The sequence below is a fragment of the Gekko japonicus genome, unplaced genomic scaffold (assembly GCF_001447785.1).
Source record: "Gekko japonicus isolate JY-2015 unplaced genomic scaffold, Gekko_japonicus_V1.1 scaffold454, whole genome shotgun sequence".
In the NCBI taxonomy this organism is placed as follows: Eukaryota; Metazoa; Chordata; class Lepidosauria; order Squamata; family Gekkonidae; genus Gekko; species Gekko japonicus.
In genome coordinates, this window is record NW_015173687.1 from 852,339 (window position 1) to 873,898 (window position 21,560).

General features: G+C 46.6%; 1 protein-coding gene across 4 annotated transcripts in view; it reads left to right on the forward strand.

Annotated features, from left to right (window-relative positions):
* PNPLA7 (patatin like phospholipase domain containing 7) overlaps positions 1-3,316 on the forward strand; it is a 111,543-nt gene extending 108,227 nt beyond the window's left edge. For 2 of the 4 annotated variants that reach the window (XM_015423102.1, XM_015423104.1), the window contains exons 33-35: positions 559-643; positions 1,394-1,497; positions 2,457-3,316. In XM_015423102.1, the coding sequence (XP_015278588.1) occupies positions 559-643; positions 1,394-1,497; positions 2,457-2,540 (273 nt within the window). In that variant the 3' untranslated portion in view covers positions 2,541-3,316. The remainder of the gene's footprint in view (positions 1-558; positions 644-1,393; positions 1,498-2,456) is intronic. The other 2 variants (XM_015423103.1, XM_015423105.1) reach the window with 1 other exon arrangement.
* The last annotated feature ends 18,244 nt before the right edge of the window (positions 3,317-21,560 follow it).

The window sequence follows — 21,560 nt, forward strand, 5'->3', positions numbered from 1 at the left end:
GTATACTCTGTCCAGTGTTCCCTCTAAGCTGAATTAGTGTGAGCTAGCTCACAGGTTTTTTTAGCCTCCAGCTCACACATTTTTGTCTTAGCTCAGGAAGGACGGCTCCAGGGCAGACCAATTTTATGCAGTAGCCAAATCGCTCGCTCACAACTTTAATGCCAGTAGCTCACCAAGTAGAATTTTTGCTCCAAGAGACTCCACAGCTTAGAGAGAACATTGACTCTGTCTCCCCCGAGCCCTGGAAGTTGCCAGCATAGTCAGATCTGTGGAAGATTTGAGGACAAGGAGAAGAGCTGCTTTATACCTTTCTTTTTGCTAGGTGCAGGAAAATATTTGGGGAGGCAGCCATGCAACATTTCCCAAATTGTTGGGGCTGTGGTGATAGCCTTAAATAACAACTGGATAGTCATCTTAAACAGAAGTGTTCAAATGTGGGTGTGTTCCACTGTGGGCTGCATTTTCCAGCATGGGGTTGAGTTCTTGTGTTTGGGGGGGGGGGATGTAACCACGTGAAGCTCGCCGTAACCACACACCTGTTGTTGTCTTCCCATCCAGATTGTGTCCTGTCCCACAACCTCTTTCACAGATCTGGCAGAAATAGTATCCAGAATTGAGCCAGTCAAGGCTGCTGTGGTGGATGGTGAGTTTACCCATCAGTGGGTCCATCAGTGGCTATTAGCCACAAGGTATAGATAGGGACTCTGGGGCAAGTGATGCTCTGTATTCTTGGTGCTTGGGGGGGTCAACAGTGGGAGAGCTTCTAATGTCCTGGCCCCACTGGTGGACCTCCTGATGGCACTGGTATTTCTGGCCACTGTGTGATACAGAATGTTGGACTGGATGGGCCTTTGGCCTGATCCAACATTGGCATCTCTTATGTTCTTATGTACCCTCTCTGACGCAAGCGGCTAAAACTCTCATGATCCATTTTGGTATGGTTTTTTTGGCAGGGTGGTGGCAGAGGTAAAACTTTAGGTGCCTGAAAAGGTGGAAAGTTCAATAGTTTAACAGTTTCCATCTTCAGAGCTTTCTAAGGAACTGCTTAGAATTTGGGCTTTATTGTCAACTGCTAGAGGCCAGCAGACACTGCTGTCCACAGTCCCATTTACCTTTAATATATTGCCCATTTGTGTTGAGTGTTTTAGTTGTTGTAAACCACACTGAGAACCAATCATGGCTGAAATGTGGGGTACAATTAAAACCAAAGATCCCAGTCTTCATGCAGCCCCATTGACCCCTGCCAAAGTCCATGAGGGTTTCTTCACATGCCTAAAATGCCATTCTGAGGAACCAGTTGTAAGATGGATCCTCTAGGCTGTGTTTGATGCTGCTAGCTTCCCTCGTGTTGCTGCTGACTTAAACAGTTTCGCCCTCTTCCTCTCATGTTCAGACGAATCTGACTATCAGACAGAGTATGAAGAGGAGGTTCTCGGCAGCCACAAAGATGACTATGTCAACTTCCTGAGCAACCAGAATGAAGAGGACTCTGACTCCGTAAGATACCAGCCAGCGGGTGTGGGCAGGGCTAGGTGATGGCCAAAGTTTAGCTCCTCAAAAGAAGCTTGATGCCTGATGGTCTCACTGGAAGCCATGTCCTGGCTCTCACTTACAAGATGAAAATGCTCTGCATGTTCTCGGGTCACTCTCAGTTTCACTACTTCCCAGAGTACTGGAGTGAACTCTGAAAATGGGCTCTGGGACCAAGTCCCGAAGGGTTTCTGCTCAGACTAAATACATCTTCTAGTCTTTCCACCTGTGAAGTGGGTGCAGTCTCTGCAGCTACAAGGTGGCAGAGGATGGATCTAGTTGGGTGTCCTGTGGCCTCAGGGTGGGTTGCTTCAGTGCTCTGCATAGCTCCTTGTTCCCCCCACACACACATACATGAGTAGCAGAAACAGAATAAAAAATAGGCATGACAAGCAAATATTTACACCATTTTCAGAACAGCTTTTGTGAATTAGATTTTTTTTTTTAAGTTACAGCTGCAGTTACCAGCATGGGAAGCCGCTGAGCTTTTCCAGGCAGAGCAGGACAGAGAAATGCATAGCGTTATCTTGGGGATTTGGAGAGTTCACCGAGCACCGCTCAAATGCTTTCAAGCCCCGAGTTTCATGACCCTAAGCATCAGAAATCTATAGGTGCCTTTGTTTTTAAATGGCAGAGTTCTCGCTGCTGGATTTTGCACAGTCCAGCCACAGAAGAACAGGCGACAACACAGTTTTATCTGTGCACTTTCCTTATTGCATTCATTTATATGGATATCATTAGTACCATCGGTGCCTTTGCAGGGGATAAGATGGCAGGTTACTGCTCCAGGGAGTTTCCCCTTATGTTTGAGGCAAAGACAGGGTGATTTCACCTTATCAGCCTGGAGCATGAACTGGGCACCCGAAAGTTGCTTCTAGGCCCCCACATGCCTGGCCGAACAAATCCTCTTCTTTTCTTGCCCCCAGCAGGACCCAGAAGTCCGACTACGGAAGCGCGTCAGCGTCACCAGCCAGGACAGCCAGGCGAGCAACATGTCGGAGCTGAGCTAATCTGCCATGGGATCCTTGAGCGGCCGAGGGCCCCACCACGTACTGCCTTCTCGCCATTACAAACGTGCCTGGTTGAGAGATGGCTGTGTCGTTTCCTTTCTTGCCTAAGGGCTGATGCTCAGCCCCCACCCCACCCCAAACTCTGCCCCCCCCCTTTGGGGGCATATCTGCAATAAGCTTCCAGTCTGGCCCGGGGCTGGCCCGTGGGAATTCTGGGACATTGGTGTTTCATTTGGGAGTGTGGGGTGGGGAGAATTTATGGCTGTCATTTTGTTCCATGAACAAGAGAGCAGCAGGAAGCGGGTTGGGCAGGGAGGCTGAGACTGGTTGTGTCTGCAGCCTAACCGGCCCCTCTCTCTTTCAAGTGCTCTTAAGCTGATATCTTGTTTAGTTCTCCTGCTGGCATCTGCAACAGAGAAGGAGAGGTACAGTTGGCAATCAGCCCGAATGGTAACGTGTAAATGAATCAGGATGTTCCTTACTCGCTTCCGACACAGTGTAATAACGAAGCCATCTGTTGGGAGTCATCTCAAGCCGGCAGCTGCGGCTTCCTCCCCTGGGATCCGTTGAAGTGCCTTCACTGGGAATCACTTTCTGCTCTCTGCTGCAGGCCAGCAAAGAGCAGCCCAGCTCCTTTTGTGCCTTTCCAAAACTGCCCGAGGTGCCTTGCCCGGTCCGATGCTTGCTCGCTTCATTCCCGCTTCGGCCAGCACTCGGAAGAAGCCTTACGACTGAGTCTGCCTGTGTTCAGAACTTTTAAAATTAAAAAAGAATCAGCAACCAAATCACTTTGTGCTGTTAACAGAAACTGTCTGTGTTTCCCCCACCCCCACCATCACCTCTGCTTGTGCCTGGGGCAGCGAACTGTGCTGTGGTGTGTGTGTGTGTGTGTGTGTGTGTTGGACTGTACGTTTTATTTAGGGTACTAATACCCCACATTCTCACTCTTAAAAAAAGTTTTCACAATGGCTTACAAATTTTAAAATCACAATATGACTAATAGAAACAATAAATTAAAAACCAAGCCGTGCAAAATTCTGCACCAGATCCAGAGGGTTTATAAGATTATGCATGGGACAGAGCAGGTAGAGAAAGTAGTACTTTTGCTCCCTTTCTCACAATACAAAAACTTGTGGGCACTCAATGAAATTGCTGAGCGGTCGGGTTAGAACAGATACAAGGAAATACTTCTTCACATGGAATTCACTGCCCCAGGAGGTGGTGGCGGCTACAAGAGGGAATTGGATAAACACAGGGAGCAGAGGTCCATCAGTGGCTATTAGCCACAAGGTATAGACAGGAACTCTCGGTCTGGGGCAAGTGATGCTCTGTATTCTTGGGGCTGGGGGGGGGGCAACAGTGGGAGGGCTTCTAGTGTCCTGGCCCCACTGGTGGATCTCCTGATGGCCCCTGGTATTTTTGGCCACTGTGTGACAGAGCGTTGGACTGGATGGGCCATTGGCCTGATCCAACATTGGCTTCTCTTATGTTCTTATGTTCAGTATAAGTAGCAATAAAACCATCAAGACTCATGGCACTTCAAAGTTTTGGGAAAGAGAATCAGTCCCTTAAATAATGCCAGATACTTGTGTTAATAAGTGCATGCAAACAAAAGCACCCCGAGATTGCCAGGTATGCCTATACTGCAGATGAGGGCCAAGGCAGGGAAGAGAGGTATTGTAAATTCATGACAGAGACAAGATTTGGGCTTGGACTTTCTGGTTCAGTCTCTCCACCAGTATCCTACATCGGTGCATGTCCACTGTCACAGCACAGAAAGGGCTTATGGCTTTAATACATCTCAATGAACCCACCCTGGTCAGTCAAGAAGTTAATGGGGGTTTGTTTCTTTCCTAGCATAAAGAACAGCTGTTTTTTGCTGACTCTTAATGTTCCTTTGTTATCAGAGAATCTGCTGTTCAAGTAGATGAGTAGGACAGAGTAGCAAACAGTTCTCTCGCGCAGCTTGATGAAACTGGACACGGAATGTCAAAATCATTCTGCTGGCAGGCGAAGAACACTGTGGTGTGTTTCACAGAGAAAAAGATGTAAGCAGCGTGTAGGCACCGGGTTCCTAGAGATGCAATTCAAATGTGACATTTCTGCCGTCTTTCAAATAAGCAGATGGATGAGTTGGGACAAGCCCCACGCTAGTCTCTAAGTGTGGATTGATTTTGCTCATGCTCTGGGGTCCGATTTGCCATAATTGGAAAAGGAAAGTTCTTCAAAAGCTGAAAGTGAAGGGGGGGGGGGGAATATTGTTAACACAGCCAGTGAAACAGACCCATCCAGAAATCGGTGCTGCAGTTCAAGTGCCTGTTGACAAGGCCCCCTCCCTGGACTCTGGAAGAGGCCAAGTTGCACAAATGGAGAACCCGCTCATGCCATCTCTGATCTTGGTGTTCTATGCTAAATGAGAACTCTGGTTTTGTCCCTTTTGCCCACCTGGAGCCCCTGACAAACACCTGACCTTGATAACTTCTGTAGTGTGTCTGGCCAACAATTACAAAACTTTCAATTGGCCTTGATTTTAACCACAAAAAAAGAAGAAGAAGAAGAAGAGATTGGTTTTATACCCCGCCCTTCACTTGGAGTCTCAGACCGGCTTACAAACTCCTTTCCCTTCCCCTCCCCACAACAGACACCCCGTGAGGTGGGTGGGGCTGAGAGAACTCTGACACAAACTGCTCTTTTTCAAGGACAGCTGTGCCAGAGCTTGTGACTGACCCAAGGTCACATCAGCAGGTGCAAGTGGAGGAGTGGGGAATCAAACCCGGTTCTCCCAGATTAGAGTCCGTACACTTAACCACTACACCAAACTGGCTCTCTGGGAAAGAAGATGTTCTTGTGGACAGGAAATGGGAACAGCCCAGACTGCAGTTGGTTGCAGGCTTAAGGTGATAAAAGAGGAAATACCTGCAGTTTGTGCCTGATGCAAAAAGTTCCAGGTTGCACTGGGGCCAACAAGGACAACGAGGCCATGAGTACTCTTCTTTTGATTATATCAAAGCCAAGCAGCCCGTGTTCAGATCTGTCTACCTCACTGATTATAGGTTTCTTGTAAGGTCAAGAGCAGAAGTAAAGGAGAAAAGGTCATACTGGCAAAGCTTGGGGTTAATTGTAAGTAACTCACCTAACACAGAATTCATAGAAGCCAAATGGAGAAAATAACACACAGACATTGGAGGCTGTGTTGTTAGCCCTTAGATTCACCCTCTTGACTGTCTGTTCTAAGTCTGTGCTCAGCAATACCCTTTCCCTCCCCCACCCCCAGTGGTACCAAACTTCTCTCTGGGTAGGAATTGCCACTAGCAGCAAATCTTTAAGAGTATCCCTACTGAATTCATTTGTACACCTAGCCCACAGTACCTGTGTTGCTATTTAGAGGCTCCACCTGGCTGCTGTTATCTCCCACTTTGCTTGTACTAGCTAGTGCAGAGATGATCAACTGCACCTTTGCAATTCCAAACTATTGCACTCAAAGGAAGGCAAGCTCACCCACTGCCCTCCTTTACCTCTCTTTGGATAGCAAGACCAGATAGAACTGGTGTGCTTACAGCGATCAGGCATCAAGCATTCAGAATACAAGAAAGTTTAATCAACAAAAATAGGCAGAACAAGGAGACACAGAAGTGGTGAAAACATACAGTCCTTTAAATCTTAAACTCTATACTAATCCCCAACAGTGTTCAATTTGGATAGGCCAGTGATTCCTGGAAAACATGGAGAGCCATTGCTGGTAGGTATAGACAGTGCTGAGATGGATGATTTAATGGTTTGACAGGGCAACATTTAATGGAGACGGGTCGTAAGTAAGAGAGCCTTTGCGCATAAAGTGTACCCAGTTCACTTCCTGATGATCTAGGGTAAAGGGTGTTGGGTAAAACCGTTCTCTGTCTCTTGAAGTAGACAATGCTGAATTAGATAGTGGAAGTCTGCTTCTTATGTTCATGTATGTATTCAAGAGGCTCTTGGGCCACCAGGTGGCTTTTGGGCTGCTCTCTTTAAAAAAAAATGATTGAAAAAGTTATAATGATACATGTAAATATGTTAAACAGAAAAAACTGATTTCAATTAGTGCCAACATAGAACATATGTGTAAAAGGTAAAGGTTCCCTTGCTCGAAAGCCAGTCGAATCCGACTCTAGCATTGCGGTGCTCATCTCCGTTTCAAAGCCGAAGAGCCAGCACTGTCCGAAGACGTTTCCGTGGTCATGTGGCTGGCATGACTAAACACCAAGGCGCACAGAATGCTGTTACCTTCCCACTGAAGTGTTACCTATTTATCTACTTGCAATTTCTTGCTTTCGAACTGCTAGGTTGGCAGGAACTGGAACCAGAGATGGGAGCTCAATCCGTCATGCGGCACACTCGGGTCTCGAACTGCTGAACTACTGACCTTCCACAGCCTGCAGTTCAGCGCCTTAACCACTTGAGCCACTGCAGCTCCAACATATGTGTACTATTTAGCAAACTAATACTCTCATATCAAAATACTATTAAACCCCAACGCTTACATGAGAAGTGCTCAAACTAGAGATGTGTACCCTAAAAGTGAAGCCATTTTATATATCCGGGATCTGAAGGCAAAAAGTCTTTTTCCATGAAGTAGTTTAGCAGAGGGAACCATTTGCGCACAAATGTGGAGCGAGAACCTTTCGAGCTAATTATTTGTCGTATTAGTAATCTTATCCATTGTGCGATGATCCCAACATTTGTCCCTCCAATGCTGAATGGTTGGAAGGTTGGGAGACTTCCAACAAGCAGCGATAGATAACCTGGCCATAGCCAGCAAGGTGGAGACCAGTTCAGAAGTGTGAACATCTTGATTGTCGTTTGTGATTGAAGAGTTAAGAAGTAAAACAACTGGATCTAACGGGATGTCTTCTGAGGTTATCTTATTAATTTCCTCCAAAACCTGACGTCTCTTGTCTGAAATACGTTCAGTTCCTCAGCACCTGTTTTTGAGATCGTTAATGTACCAGTTTTCTTTTAGTAAAATCTTTGCCTTCCTCCTTTAATTTTCCATCTGTGCTACTGGGCCTTTGAGCATGTATCTGTAGGTCTGTGCTTTTTTCCTAGTGGCTTGGGAGCCAGATGTGGCTCTTTCACGCATATTGTGTGGCTCCCGGCAGGACGGCTGGGGAAGTGAAGGGGCGGCATGCCTCCCTGATCAGTCTTCCCTTCCCCAGCCAGTGTTCCCCCCCCTCCCTGGGTAGGCTTGAGGTGGGGGGGAGCAGAGAAAGAAAGCAACTTTAAATGTGTTCTCAAAGCACCCCCTCACCAGCTGGCTTGAAGAAGGCATTTGTCTCTTTAAACCCCTTCTCTGAGCCAAGCCAGCCAGAGTGGGGGAATGGGGGGGGGGGTTTGGAGGACACGTTTAAGGATAAAGTTGCTTTCTTTCCCCCTCCCCCCCATTTATTTGCTTTCTTTCCACCTTTCTTTGTCTCTCTCCCTCTTTCTCTAACTCTTCCTTCCTCCATCCTCCCTCCATCTATTTGCTTTCTATGTTTCTCTCTTTCTTTCTGCCTCTTTCATTCTTTCCTCTCGTAGACAAATAAATATCATTAGTCAAATAAATATCATTGTCAATATTGGTTTTTACCCCTTTTGTTTTTATTTTTGGCACTCATTTAATGTTAATAAAAAGCTAATCTGCATATTTTTCAATAAAAACATGTAATATTTGTTCATATCTTGCAGCTCTCAAACGTGTGGCTCTTACATTAAGCAAGTTTGGCCACCCCTGTTCTAGTGTCACATGGAGTCGGGAAACTGTCAAGACCTGCCACTGCCCTCCTTATTTTAGCACAGCAGAAACAGTTGCCCCCAACCACATCTTTTCAGCTGGGAGAAGGTCATGGCTGATGTCTCCACTCCACCCTGACACACCCCCAAGCAAGCACAGGCTAATGATAGGGGTTATGGTGCCATCTCAGTGCTTTTGCTTCTTTGCTGAAATTTGGGGTGAGCAGGGGAAGGGCTGAGTGGCATTGCATGGGGCTGGGAAGTCAACGGAGACCTTCGGTACAGGAACCAGACCTTCCAGTGAGATGGCTGACTGCAGGCAGAGTTTGGGAGGACATGCTGTGTGTATATATTCCCAGTGCAGCATGAAGGTCAGCCAAAGCCTGAGCCAAGGAAATTCTGACTACTGAATTCTGCAATGGGTCAACTGTGGCATCTGCCCCCTGCTTTCTCGACCTCATGCTGTTTCTTCTACCCATAGGTAGGCTCCAAGAGCCATAGAAGAGCGTTGGAACTCTTATTCAGCAGTTCCTTTGTCTTCCAAGACCTCACCAGACATTGGCCATATGAGTTCAAGCTTTTTTTAAGAATTGAAGGTCTAGAAACTTGACCAATTCTTTAAAAAGGAATGAAGGCTAGTTTTTGTTTGTGTTAACAAAAGTGGCAGTTTTCAGGATATGGAATTTTCAGGATCACTTCACAGTCTGCTCAGTTTCACAATAAACTCCAGTTTGTTTTTAGTCTTTTAGACAAGCATACATGACACCATCCCTTTTATCTCCATAACAGCCCTGTGAAGCAGGTTGGATAGAGAGTGACTGACTCCAAATCACCAATAATAATAATTACTGTATGGTAGTGTGTGTAGTGTAGCCAAGAGATCTTAAGATTGTCTGGCAACCAGAAGTCCTAGCTCTTTAGAATTATGCACCACTAGGTGACAAGCTAGACTTGTTTTTAAGGCAAGAGACATTTCAGAGGTGGTTTGTCATTGTCTGTCTCTGCATCACAACCCTGGTATTCCTTGGAGGTCGCCCTTCCAACTACTAGCCAAGGTCGACCCTGCTTAGCTTCTGAGATCTGACGGGATCAGGCTAGTCTGGGCTGTCCAGGTCAGGGCTCGCAAATCAGAGGTCATTTCGGGGGGGAACGCGGGGGAACGCAGTTCCCACGGGTGAGGTACGGGGGCGGGGCACATGACAAAGCCCCGCCCCCTGCTTCCGGCCGCCCCGCTTCCGGCCCTCATTCAGCCAGGAGGAGGCAGGAGAAGAGGGAGGGTAAGTTGCTCCCCCCCTGCCTCTCCCCACCCCTGCCTGCCTGGGGCCAGGGAGGGCCTTCGCGGGGCTTCCTTGCACTCCCGCCGGCCTTGCAGGTCCACCGCCGGGTCCCTCAAGGAGCTCGGCAGTGGAGCTGCAAGGCCGGCGGTGGCGGCCAGGACCGTTGGGGGCGGGGTGTCTGGCCTTATGACACATTTCCGGTGATGTCAGGGGGTGTGGCCTTATGACACACTTCCGGTGGTGTCAGGGGGTGTGGCATAGGCTAATGAGTTATGCTAATGAGTTCCCCTAGCTCTTTTTCTACGAAATGACCCGTCGCAAATCACCAGAGAAAATGGCTGCTTTGGAGGATGGACTCTGGCATTATACTCCACTGAGGTCCCTCCCCTGGCCAGGCTCCACCCCCAAATCTCCCAAACCAGAGTGGGCAACTGTACAACTCAGTGGGACCCTGAACCCTGGCACTCTTAACTGCTATATGAAACAATCCCCTATTGCCTGACTTCAAACAAACTCAGCAAACTCTTCACAGTGCTGCTTTGATGATCTGCCAATATATAAATAGTATTGGAAGCTGATGTAAGGCAATGGCTAACAGTGCAATCCTAAGCAGCACTACACCTATTGACTTAATTCACTTAGAAGGGTGTAACTCTGCTTAGTGTTGTACAAGAGCTGCGGTTTTGGAGACCCCCTGCTTAAAGGTCACCTCTGCCACAGATTCACAGGACAGCCTTAGCTGCACTCTTTCTTTCTTTCTTCACCACAATCTCCCTCATTGCCATAGATAAATAATAGTGGCCTACTTTATCAGGCTGTTGTAAGGATTACAAGAAGATAATTTGCACAGTGCTTTGGACATGGACAGTATTAGAAAAATAATAGTGCATGTATCCAATCTTTTAAACTTCCACCAGCTTCCCCTATTACTAGATGCATCCATTTCAACATGTAATGTTCCCTGTTTTTCTATTTCCCCAGTTGGATTGGTGGGACTGTGTTGTTGTCGTCACTGTTAACACAATTAATTTTTTTCCTGCTGCTGCAATAATTAAACTTAAAATTATTTCCACGTTGCCATGTCTTAATACCTCCTGGAGGACATCCATCAAAAGAACTCCAGTGTCTGGTGCCCATTATCGTTTTAATTTCATTGGGAGGTTTCTTAATGGTGCTAGTCATCAAAGCGAGCTTGGCAAATGCGAAGCACCCAAGCAGGTCATCTCCCTCCAAGCTAATGAAGCCCAACCTGAGCTGCTGCATCCAACCAGAGCTCCTGTTGCAAGTTAAAAGGAGCCAAGATGACTCACTACCCCTCAGCTGCTAACCAGCTCGGCAGAGACACCCATGTAATTTTCCCTTGAGACTTTAACTTTTCTCCAGCTCACTAGTTCTATACACTGACATATCATGCACAGCAAACAAGCAGATGCTACTAAAATAATCTGGTGGGGGGGGCATCCTCTGGCTGGCTCTCACACTTCCTCTTCCCTGGCACTCAAGTGATGTCTGCACTTTTGTGGGAAACTGCCACTCACCATTGCATCCCAATCAACAACTTAACAGTATGCCATATTTCTATAAACGAGGATTCTAACCCTATTTTAACCCCGATTTGCATGGGAAGGGTAGCCACCCTAGCAAATGGTGGCTTGCCATAACTCTGGGACATTCTAATGATCTGGCAATGTTCAAGGATTTCCCAGACTTGTACACAGTGGCAAACCATGGTTTGCCATTATGGTTAAATCGGAGTCAGTGTGTGGATCCTGTAGGTCTGTTCCACTAATGGCAGTACTTTCTTCTGCCCCAAAGAGACTCTTCTTGCTGGTATTCTAGCATCAGCAGAAGGCTCTTTGGCCAGAGGAAAACATTGCCATTGGTACAGTGGATTTACAAGATCTAACCCAGTTAACTATTTGTCCAAAAGTGAATCTTTGAACCTTAAGTTGCATTTAAATGTACACACAGACTGCCACTAAATGCTGTGGCCTCCTCACTGCAATAGCTTTTCTGTACCTCTGAATTACAAACTTCAAACACAAATAAGAGCAGTGAACTGGAAGAAATGGGAGAATGGGAACTGGGGCATACATAGACCACCACAATGTGATTCCTTGGTCGACAACTAATTTATCTAATGGAGCTAGAGTCTGAAGGGCCAATGATTGTTTGGTTTGGTTTGGTTCGGTTCCACCACCCACGCAAGCGGAGAGGTAGCCAAAAGGTTCTTCGGCCTTCTGCCCTGTGGGGACAGCCTTTGGCAAAGGTCTCTCTTCAATTCACATTTAGGGTTTCAGTCCCCTTACCTTGTATCTTGGCTTATGTGTGTGAGAGAGGCCAGTACAGAGATCTATCTATCTATCATCTCCCCCCCCCCCAAGCTCATACAAGGGGGAAGAGGATTAAAAATGCCCTTTGCAGCTGAGATGGGGGGGGGGATGAGAGCTCAGAAGTCAGGCCCAGGCCTAAATCAGAAGATGTGGTGGGGGGGGACTGAATTGGTCTCTTGCTGCTTCCCAGGGTTTATATATATACAGAGAGAGAAAAAGATTGGATTTATACCCCACCCTTCACTGCCTGAAGGAGTCTCAGAGCAGTTTAAAATCCCTTCCCCTCCCCACAACAGACACCATGTGAGGTAGGTAGGGCTGAGAGAGCTCTCTTGAGAACTGCCCTTGAAAAACAACTTTGAAAGAACTTGTGACTGACCCAAGGTCACACCAACAGCTGCATGTGAAGGAGTGGAGACTCAAACCCAGTTCTTCCAGATTAGAGTCCACGCTCTTCTACAACAAACTGGTGCTCTCTCTCTCTGTGTGTGTATGTGTGTGTGTGTGTGTGTATCCTCAAAGGTAAATAATGTTAAGCAGCCCAATTTGAGCTGTAGTGCCAGACAAGACTGCCTGAGAGAGGCAGTGTGATATGGTGATTCCCAGCTGTTAGATTAGGACTGTTTATTATTTATTTATTTATTTAAAGTATATGTATTGAGCCTAAGAAGTCACCAGATCCATTGTCTAGCCAATGGTCAAGCAGAAAGACAATTGGGTAACAAGTTTTACAGATTTATTTGCCAGCCAAATAGGTGAGCACAGAAAGAAGTCTGCAAGCACCCAACTAAGGGTGGGCTAGACAATTATAAGCATTGGTACGTGAGCATGCGCAACAAGTTGTTTTCCCCCCTTTTCTATACTTAAGATTCTGCATAAATTTTGACTGCTGATGCCTGCACAATCCAAGGAACAGTCTGTGTTAACTGCAACATCTTTGGTTTCCACTGTAGTCCTAGAAATAATTGCTAAGCAAGACATTTGCTCACCAGCTTCCTTTAGATAAGCTGTTTTAAGCATAAATCCATACTTCTGCTTTTTGCAAAGTGAACACAGGTTATATGGGGGACAAATATGGTTGCCCTAATGCTCAGATGTACATTCATATCTCACTCAGACTCAAGGCATCTAACACCTGGTTGCAAGGACACAAAAATGTAACCATCTGATTAAAGAATATAATTTTAAAATGTTTATTAATATTTTATAAGGTTTACAACACAACTAGGAAATATTTACAATCAGTGAGCTATAGTAATTGAACTTAGTGCATACACTAGCAGTAAGTAAAACAGTAAATTATATACATGTGCATCATAATCAGCGAGAGTTGTCTATCAGTGCACTCACTAAATACAGGATTTAAAAACAAAACAGATTAGAAGAGAAGGATTTGTACCCCGCCCTTCACTACCCAAAGGAGTCTCAGAGCAGCTTACAATCCCTCCCCCCCCCCACAACAGACACCCCGTGAGGTAGGTACAGCTGAGAAAGGTCTCCGGAGAACTGCCCTTGAGACAACAGCTCTGAAAGAACTTATGACTGACCCAAGTTCACACCAGCAGCTGCATGTGGAGGAGTGGGAACTCAAACCCGGTTCTCCCTAGAGTCCACGTTCGTAACCACTACACCAAACTGGCTTTTAAAGTGCAAATAATTAAAATACACAATGAGAAACACACAAAATCAAAAGTGCAGCTAAATCCTCCAGGACAGTTTCCCCAAATGCTCCCTGTTACACACCTTTCTAATTGTAGTAAGTGAAGACAGCCATTCCAAAGGATGTAGCCTACTATAGGAAAAATCAGTGGCTAGGGAAATCTGGGTTCATATCTCAGCTCATCTATGATGGTCCTGGGGGAACCTTGGCCTAGTCACTTAGGAATTTCAGACAGGCGAGATATATTCCGGTTCAGGAACGGTTCCCAAACGGTTTCTGGTCTGACATTTCAGACAGAGCCGTTTTAGAACCAGTTCCCTACCGGAATATATTTGTACTTTCACACACAAACGCTTCTGTCCCGTTCAGGAAATGGGGCAGAGCCGTTTTACCTGTAAACCACTTCTAAGTAGTCTTCAGTTTCTTTTCCCGGATCCAAAACGCTTTTTCCCGCCGTTTTTCACGCACGGGCGATCTCCGTTGTTTTTTTTAACATTTGCTTTGGAGTGCTATAGTGCTATAATACAACAGCAAAACAGCGTTATAGCAACGGCATTGGAATGCCTGTTGTGTTATAGCGCTATAGCGCTCTAAAGTGAACGTTAAAAAAAAAGCTGGATATCACCTGCGCGGGCGAAAAATGTCAGGAAAAAGCAGTGCAGTCTGAAATGGCAAACCGCTTCAGATCCAGCTGTTTACCGGTAGGGGAAAGCCATGTGTGAAATGGCAGCCCTATACCGGTTTACTCCACCACGGATCAAAAACGGCTTCAAATCGGTTTAAAAAGGGTAATGTGAAATTCATGAGAGTCACAGCGCTGAACACACCTCACAGGCTTGTTGTGCGGATAAAACGGACAACCATGTCCACTGCCCTGGCTCCTTGGAGGAATACAGGAGAGCCACAACACAGATAAACCGAATACATAAAGCTCCTTTCACTGGCTGAGTTACAATTCTCCCTTTGGCATTGCTCTGGCACCTCCAATGAAGTATCACCTTGCTTATCTGTGACCATTTTGTGATCTCTCCATCCCGTCATCTCTGGAGGGCTGAGATAAACTTCATTAATTGCTCTGTTGGCTGGTTTCCCCAGAAGAGGAGAGGCTGAGAGATCGAGAAAGAGGCTGATGGTAAACTTGGGGGGGGGGGGGGGGGGGGGTTGGAATAAGAGGTGTTTTCATCCAGGAAGCTGGCTTTGGTGTTTTGCCACATCTGCTTCTTCCTGTTCGTTTAGGAACTCTGGGCATTTAAGTCTTTGCCAGACGAAACTGGTTGCCGACTGACTGAGTGGGGGGAACAGCCTGGTCTATGCCGTTCCCTTTTGTTTGCAAGTCAGGAATAGGATACCATCTGAGTTCCTGCTCTTAGGTTCACACAGCAGAGGCGGGTGCACATGGACAGATGAAGCTGCCTTCTGCCGAATCAGACCCTTGCTCTATCAAGGTCAGTATTGTCTACTCAGACTGGCAGCAGCTCTCCAAGGTCTCAGGCAGAGGTCTTTCAAATCACCTGCTGCCTGGTTCCTTTAACTGGAGATGCTGGGGATTGAACCTGGGACCTTCCGCATGCCAAGCAGAGCCTCTCCTACTGCGTCACGGCTGAAACAACATCCATTTATTAGCAAGGTGACACAAGGATGGGAGCAACTAATTGCAGAAAATGGGCTCTCAGACTGTCCACAATCCCAGCTAACAAACAGAACTAACCACCCAATGAAACTAAAACAACATGCCACATATCAGTGCGGGGGAACAGTCTGTTCCATTGTGATGTATACGATAAATACAAGTCTGCTCTTAAACCTTCAATAGCACCATCATCTGTACAGACATCAGCCAGCAATGATTTCACAACACAGAGCTAAAAATTATTAGATGCTAAAGCCCTGCAGAACAAGCTGCTGTTGAAAGTACAGTTGTAGAAGGTAATAAAATTGGCAGCTCTAAAAAGCAAATCCACCAGTGGAGCACTTCAGTTCCAAGTTTAATCTTTACCTTTTAAGTATTCATACAGCCTTGGGCACATCGCTGCCTTCCAACCTCAGTTCCCGTTGTCAATTCTAAAGAATTAGGGCCTGCTTTGCAGTGTTGTTGTGTGGGACAAGGAGGGAATGATATTAAAGCTCTTTACAATATTTTTAAAAAGCTCTGTTGATAAACAGGGTCACCACTGTTGCCAGACTCCTTTGCCATCAAAAGAGCAGTGTGATGAGCAAAAGTGTACCTGGTGAGCTTTTGCTGGGAGTCTTTGCCAGTCGAATTTCTGCCTGTCATGCACTTGTTAAATGCACAGGCAGTCCTGTCAGGAAAAAAGTGGCAATGTTAACAGTGACCTCATGCTCAGTCTACTGTTGCGTACTGCTGGCTAACGAAGATTTGCGTTAGGCTCCTCCCATGAGCAGACAGATTCCATTCTCACTCTGCCTATGAGCTGGTGGATTATTCTAAAGAAGTGTGCATGCACACAAACGCTTATACCCAGATTTAAACTTTGTTGGGGTTAAAGGTGCCACTGGACACAAACTTCGTTCTGTTAAACAAAAGAAAGAAAGAAAATGCTGTTAAGTTACCTCCACACCTGAGAGGAGACGAATGGAAAGTCTCAGTTCACTTCCCACAATTAGGCTGCGATCATCTGCACAATTAGACCCGACATAGGAGCGAATGCTGGGTGGATTTAAAGGATGCGATCAGACAACGACATCTGGGAAGCGCCCCGCAGCAATCGGCAACCCGTTCTGCTCCACCACAGAAGCGGAGTTAAAGGACACCCGGGGAAATCCGGTAGTAAATGGGTTGCGATGGGCCACAGACGGACTTTCCCCGGTGTGATTGCTCCAGCGCACTCTCATGGCATCGCGATGGTCTGATCAGGCCATCCCGACTCTGTGCCCTTTCTCCCCCCTTCACAGTGTGTGCATCATCACAAACTCCATAGGGAGCCCTCAGTGTGGAGGTGCGGTTCATCGATTCCTCGTTTAAGTGCATGGGAAACAAACAGCACACAAAAAAGACTCACCCGCGGTTGCATCTGATCACACAGCCCGCCGCTTCAAAGGGAGGTGTGATCGTGCAACTGCGGAAATAGCTTCGCCTCCCCCCCCCCCCCCCCCGTTTTTTCTGGCACATGTGACCACACACTTAGAAAAGATACTTTTCCACATTTATCCCCTATTTTGGCATATTTATTGCTTTGCTGTCCTTTCCCCCCTTAATTAAATCAAAACAACTGTTGACCTTATAACCGGAGCTTGTTATTTAGTTCTGTCCTTGCATATCTTAAAGCATCTTCATCATGTTATATGTTAATTTGCTGTTCACCTTCTGTCTATAAGTTTGAACTCTACCTTCCATTCCAATGTAATTGAAATCATGTGCATGCACAGGAAAGCTCATACCTTGAATAAACCTTTGTTGGTCTTAAAGGTGCTACTGGACTCCAAATTTGTTCTGTTAAAAACCCCATTAGGGTCCTCCCATGACCTGGCAGATTCCCATGACACCTAAACTGCGGTCACAGTCACACACACATGAAATAATCCACTTTCAATGCACTTTCCAACTGGATTTTGCCAATTCACACAACTAAAATCCAGTTGGAAAGTACACTGAAAGTGGATTGAAAGTGGATTATTTCGTGTGTGTGATTGTTTCCGAGACAGCCAGATTCCTCCAAGGTTTGCTTCTTGCTTACCAGCTTCTGTCTTTATTCCCATAACCCACCAGTGTTCTGTCTCCCTGATCCTGCCCCGAGCTGCCATAATATTTTTCAGATCTGAACTTGGCATGCTGTGAGCCTGGTGCCTCTGTCCTCGCAACACATCACTAACCTCCCCAGGTGTTTTTTTTCTCTTCCCATCACAACATACAATGTAAACAGATGCAAAATTTCCTGATTGGCATAATTTTTCCCAATTACACTATTTGGAGTTCCTCTAATGAGCAGCTTTGAGCACAGAAGCGTCGGCCCCTGATTGACTGCACCGCCTCGCTGAGATTATCAGAAGCTTTGGCGCATCTGCAGGGCTTGGAGGGAGGAATGCATGTGTGTGTCTGAAACTTTTTGGTGGGTGTAACTTTGGTTCCACAACCACTATTGCGGTGCCCCACATTGTCCACATGGGAAAAAAGGTAGCTTACTGGACGGACATTCATGAGAAGTCTTCAGTTCATACATGTGACGGTTCTGCTGTACCCTGGCAGTTGGCCTATGGTGGAATTAGCATAGGAAGCTGCTCGAAACAGAGTCAGACCATTGGTCCAGCCTGCCTATGATTGTCTGCTCTGAGTGGAAGCCGCTCTCAGGCTTTGCTCAGAAAGGTCTTTCTCGATGCCTTCTGTCTCACTGAACTGGAGATACCAGGGATTGAACCTGGGACTTGCTGCAAGCAAAGTCAGGGTTTGGACATTATTTATTTACTTGGATATTTACAGCCCACCTTTCTTCCCCGTGTGGACCCAGAATCGCTTATGCTATTGTTCTCCCTGCCTCCCTTTTATTCTCATAGCAACAACCTTGTGAGGGATGTCCCGCTGAGACAGTGTGACTGGCCCAAGGTCACCCAAGCAAGCTTTCTCGGCAGCTTGGGGATTCGAACCTGGGTCTCCCAGATCCTTCTCTGACACCCTAACCACTAAATCAAGATGGCTCAGTACTCTCGCCGTCTTTCAAGGCTTATTTCGTGTTCTGCTTGGAACGGCAAAGGTTTACCCACAAGCAATGATACTCTCAAGTAGGCACCTGAGTACACATTTTTCAGTAACACTACGCTGAGCCTCTTGTCCTACATTGCTCCTGTGTGGGTTTTCGTACGTGCACGCTGCAAATGCATAAAAGGAGGACACGATCAAACAGGGACAAGAAGAGCCAAGGAGGAGCAATTCCAGAGAAAGCCAAATGCAGCCCAAAGCACTCTGGTGCAGACATATCCTGTCCCCGGGGCCTCTGCGGAGAAGGATTCAAAACATAATCCCATATTATAATACCACCGCTGAAGTAAGACTTCATCAACAATGTGCTTTAGTAATTCTCGGCTTGCCCTCTAGGCCTTTGGTGGTCTTTGTGGGTCTCTTCTGAATCATTTCCAGTTTGTTTGGAAGGGCTGCTGACTCTGTTGCAGCCGGCGTGTCACCCGCCATGGCCCAGGTTCCATTGTCTGCTCTCCATGCAGGGTAGTTCTTTCTGTGCACCGGCTGACAATTGTCGGGCCGGTATTCAGAGCCCAAATTGCCGGTGATTTGCTGCAGAGGAGGAAATTGGAGAAGGCCGGCCAGCCAGCAGTTCTCAGCTGTCTGACCAATTAAGGGCTTCATAGGAAAAGAAGCACTGCAGCCGAGCAAACATCCCCTCCATTAGAGCCCTGACGAGATTAATTTTCCAGGAACTTCTGCTGGAGAGGGAGACAAATTGGAGCTCTTAGCTTCTGCAGTAGCGTGCAGCCACAACAACTTGCACTTCCTGGTTAAAGAAAACATGACAGTACCTGAACTGATCTGACTGGAGGAACAAAAGGTGATGTTTTTTGTTTGTTCTGTCATGCCACCCTTCAGCAGGATGTGCCTCTAGTGGTTGTTGTGGCTCATCTTCCCTACAGCAGTGAGACACACGACCTTCGACCACCACCGCAGTGAGACACACGACCTTCGACCACCACCACTGCGAGTACGCCGTCTCCTAAGATGGCATTTTGTCACAAATGAGACTACCACCGCCACCCTTTCCAACTGAACTTGCTTAGAAAGTCTTCAACCATGGCATTTTGGTTAGTGTACACCCTCAAGACATTTAAAGTGTACACCTAAATAATTCAGCTGGGGAAGACAGCAGAGCTCGAATCAAGGGCATGTGCTCCAGCAGTCCCCATTTACCAGGGATGATCCTTATTTTTTAAAATCTACCTATCCCTAGTAAATCACTGCGCCAGTTTGGTCATGATTTCTGGCTTTGGGGGATGCCTTGTTAAGATGTCGTTCATGCTCCTTGCAAGAGTTTAATTCCTCAGGGCTCAAGTCCCTATCAAAGGTCTCTAGAAGTTAAATCTCTGCATGGGGAATGAATAAAGTTCGAGTCCAGTGGCGCTTTTATGATCAACAAAGTTTTATTCAAGGTATACGCTTTTGTGTGCACGCACACTTCTTCAGATATAAGAACTCATGGGCACTCAATGAAATTGCTGAGCAGCTGGGTTAGAACGGATAAAAGGAAGTACTTCTTCAGCCAAAGAGTGATTAACAGCTGGAATTCACTGCCACAGGAGGTGGCGGCGGCTATAAGCATGGACAGCTTCAAGAGGGAATTGGATAAACATATGGAGCAGAGGTCCATCAGTGGCTATTAGCCACAAGGTATAGATAGGAACTCTCGGTCTGGGGCAAGTGATGCTCTGTATTGTTGGTGCTTGAAGGGGGGGGCAACAGTGGGAGGGCTTCTAGTGTCCTGGCCCCACTGGTGGACCTCCTGATGGCACCTGGTATTTTTGGCCACTGTGTGACAGAGTGTTGGACTAGATGGGCCATTGGCCTGATCCAAGATTGGCTTCTCTTATTTTCTTACGTTGTTATGTTCTGCACTGTGGCCTGTCCATCCTGGGTGGCCCTTCATGGCATAGCCTGCAGCCTCATCAAACCATGCAAGCCCCCTCTCCATGTCAAGGCAGCAATCCATGAGAGAGAATTCTGTGGAAACCAACCCCTAAAACTCCCCCTTCCTCTAAACCATGTGCTAATTCAAAAGAACAGAAAACACAAATAGCCCTGGGCCTGATCCAACATTGGCTTCTCTTATGTTCTTATGAAATGGAAATTACCAGACCATACATGTAGGTAGAGGGTAAGCAGCAAATTAGCATACAAGATGTTTAATAGCTGCGAGGACAAAAGAGGAGTAACAGGCTTACTTTATATGGTTACCATTTGTTTGGGTTTGATTCCAGGAGAAAATATAGTGAAGGAAATAAATATATCAAAATCGGAGATTGACGGGCAGATGTACCTTTCTTAATTGTGGAATGCTGAGAGTAATTAACTGAGACCCTGCCATGAGGCTCCATCATCTCACCTCATCTCTAGCACACATCTATGTGAATGCAGGTGCATGAATGCTGAGCTGCCATGTTGTGTGCAGCCATCTTATCATATGCTGCAGATGAAGAGGGATATTTTGGACTGCGATAGCATCACTGTTGGACAGCAGTGTGCTTCTAACATACCTTTAACCAAAACAAAATAGTACTGGCTTTTAAATCCATGGAAGAGAGACTGGTTGCAGAGTATTTAAATAAATCACGGAGAAGGCAGAGTAGAGCTTTCATATTTGGGAAATGATTCAGCAATGATCTTTGCCATAAGAACTGGGGTGTGCCTATTTTTACCTAAGAAATGTTGGAGGGGAAATGTTCCTTTCTCCAGTTTCTCTCTCTCCAGAAATCACCAACGATTTGAGCTCTGCTATGGTTCCTGAGCAAGCACCAGCTACTAACAGGGTGGATACACCCACCCTATATTCATACCTGTACTGAGCACCTGACGTAGCAGTCCTTAGGTACTTGTGCCGGAAAGGCTTCCCCTTGCACACCTGGTTTGCTTCTTCAGCCAGTACAGGTGCTGCTTTGTGAGGGAGTGCAAATCTGGAGGCAAATGCAGACTGGAAGGTGAAACATTAACCTTTCTTGTTCAGCTCACAAGCTCTCTGACTTTCATGCCTAATTTCCATTCTAAGGTTTAGCTCCCCTGGGGACCCTGGAGAGTCACTGCCAATTTGGGCAGGCAATACTGAGCTAGATGGTCTGATTCAATCTGAAGCACTTACTGGAATACATGAACCAACCTTCTACCAAGTCAGACCTTTGGTTATTGAGGTCAGTGTTGTCTACTCTTGACAGGAAGCAGCTCTCCAGGAGTCTCAGGCAGAGGTTTTCCACAACACCTATTGCCTGATCTTTTTAACTGGCAATAGCATGGATTGAACCTGGGACCTTCTGCATGCCAAGGACATGTTTGGCC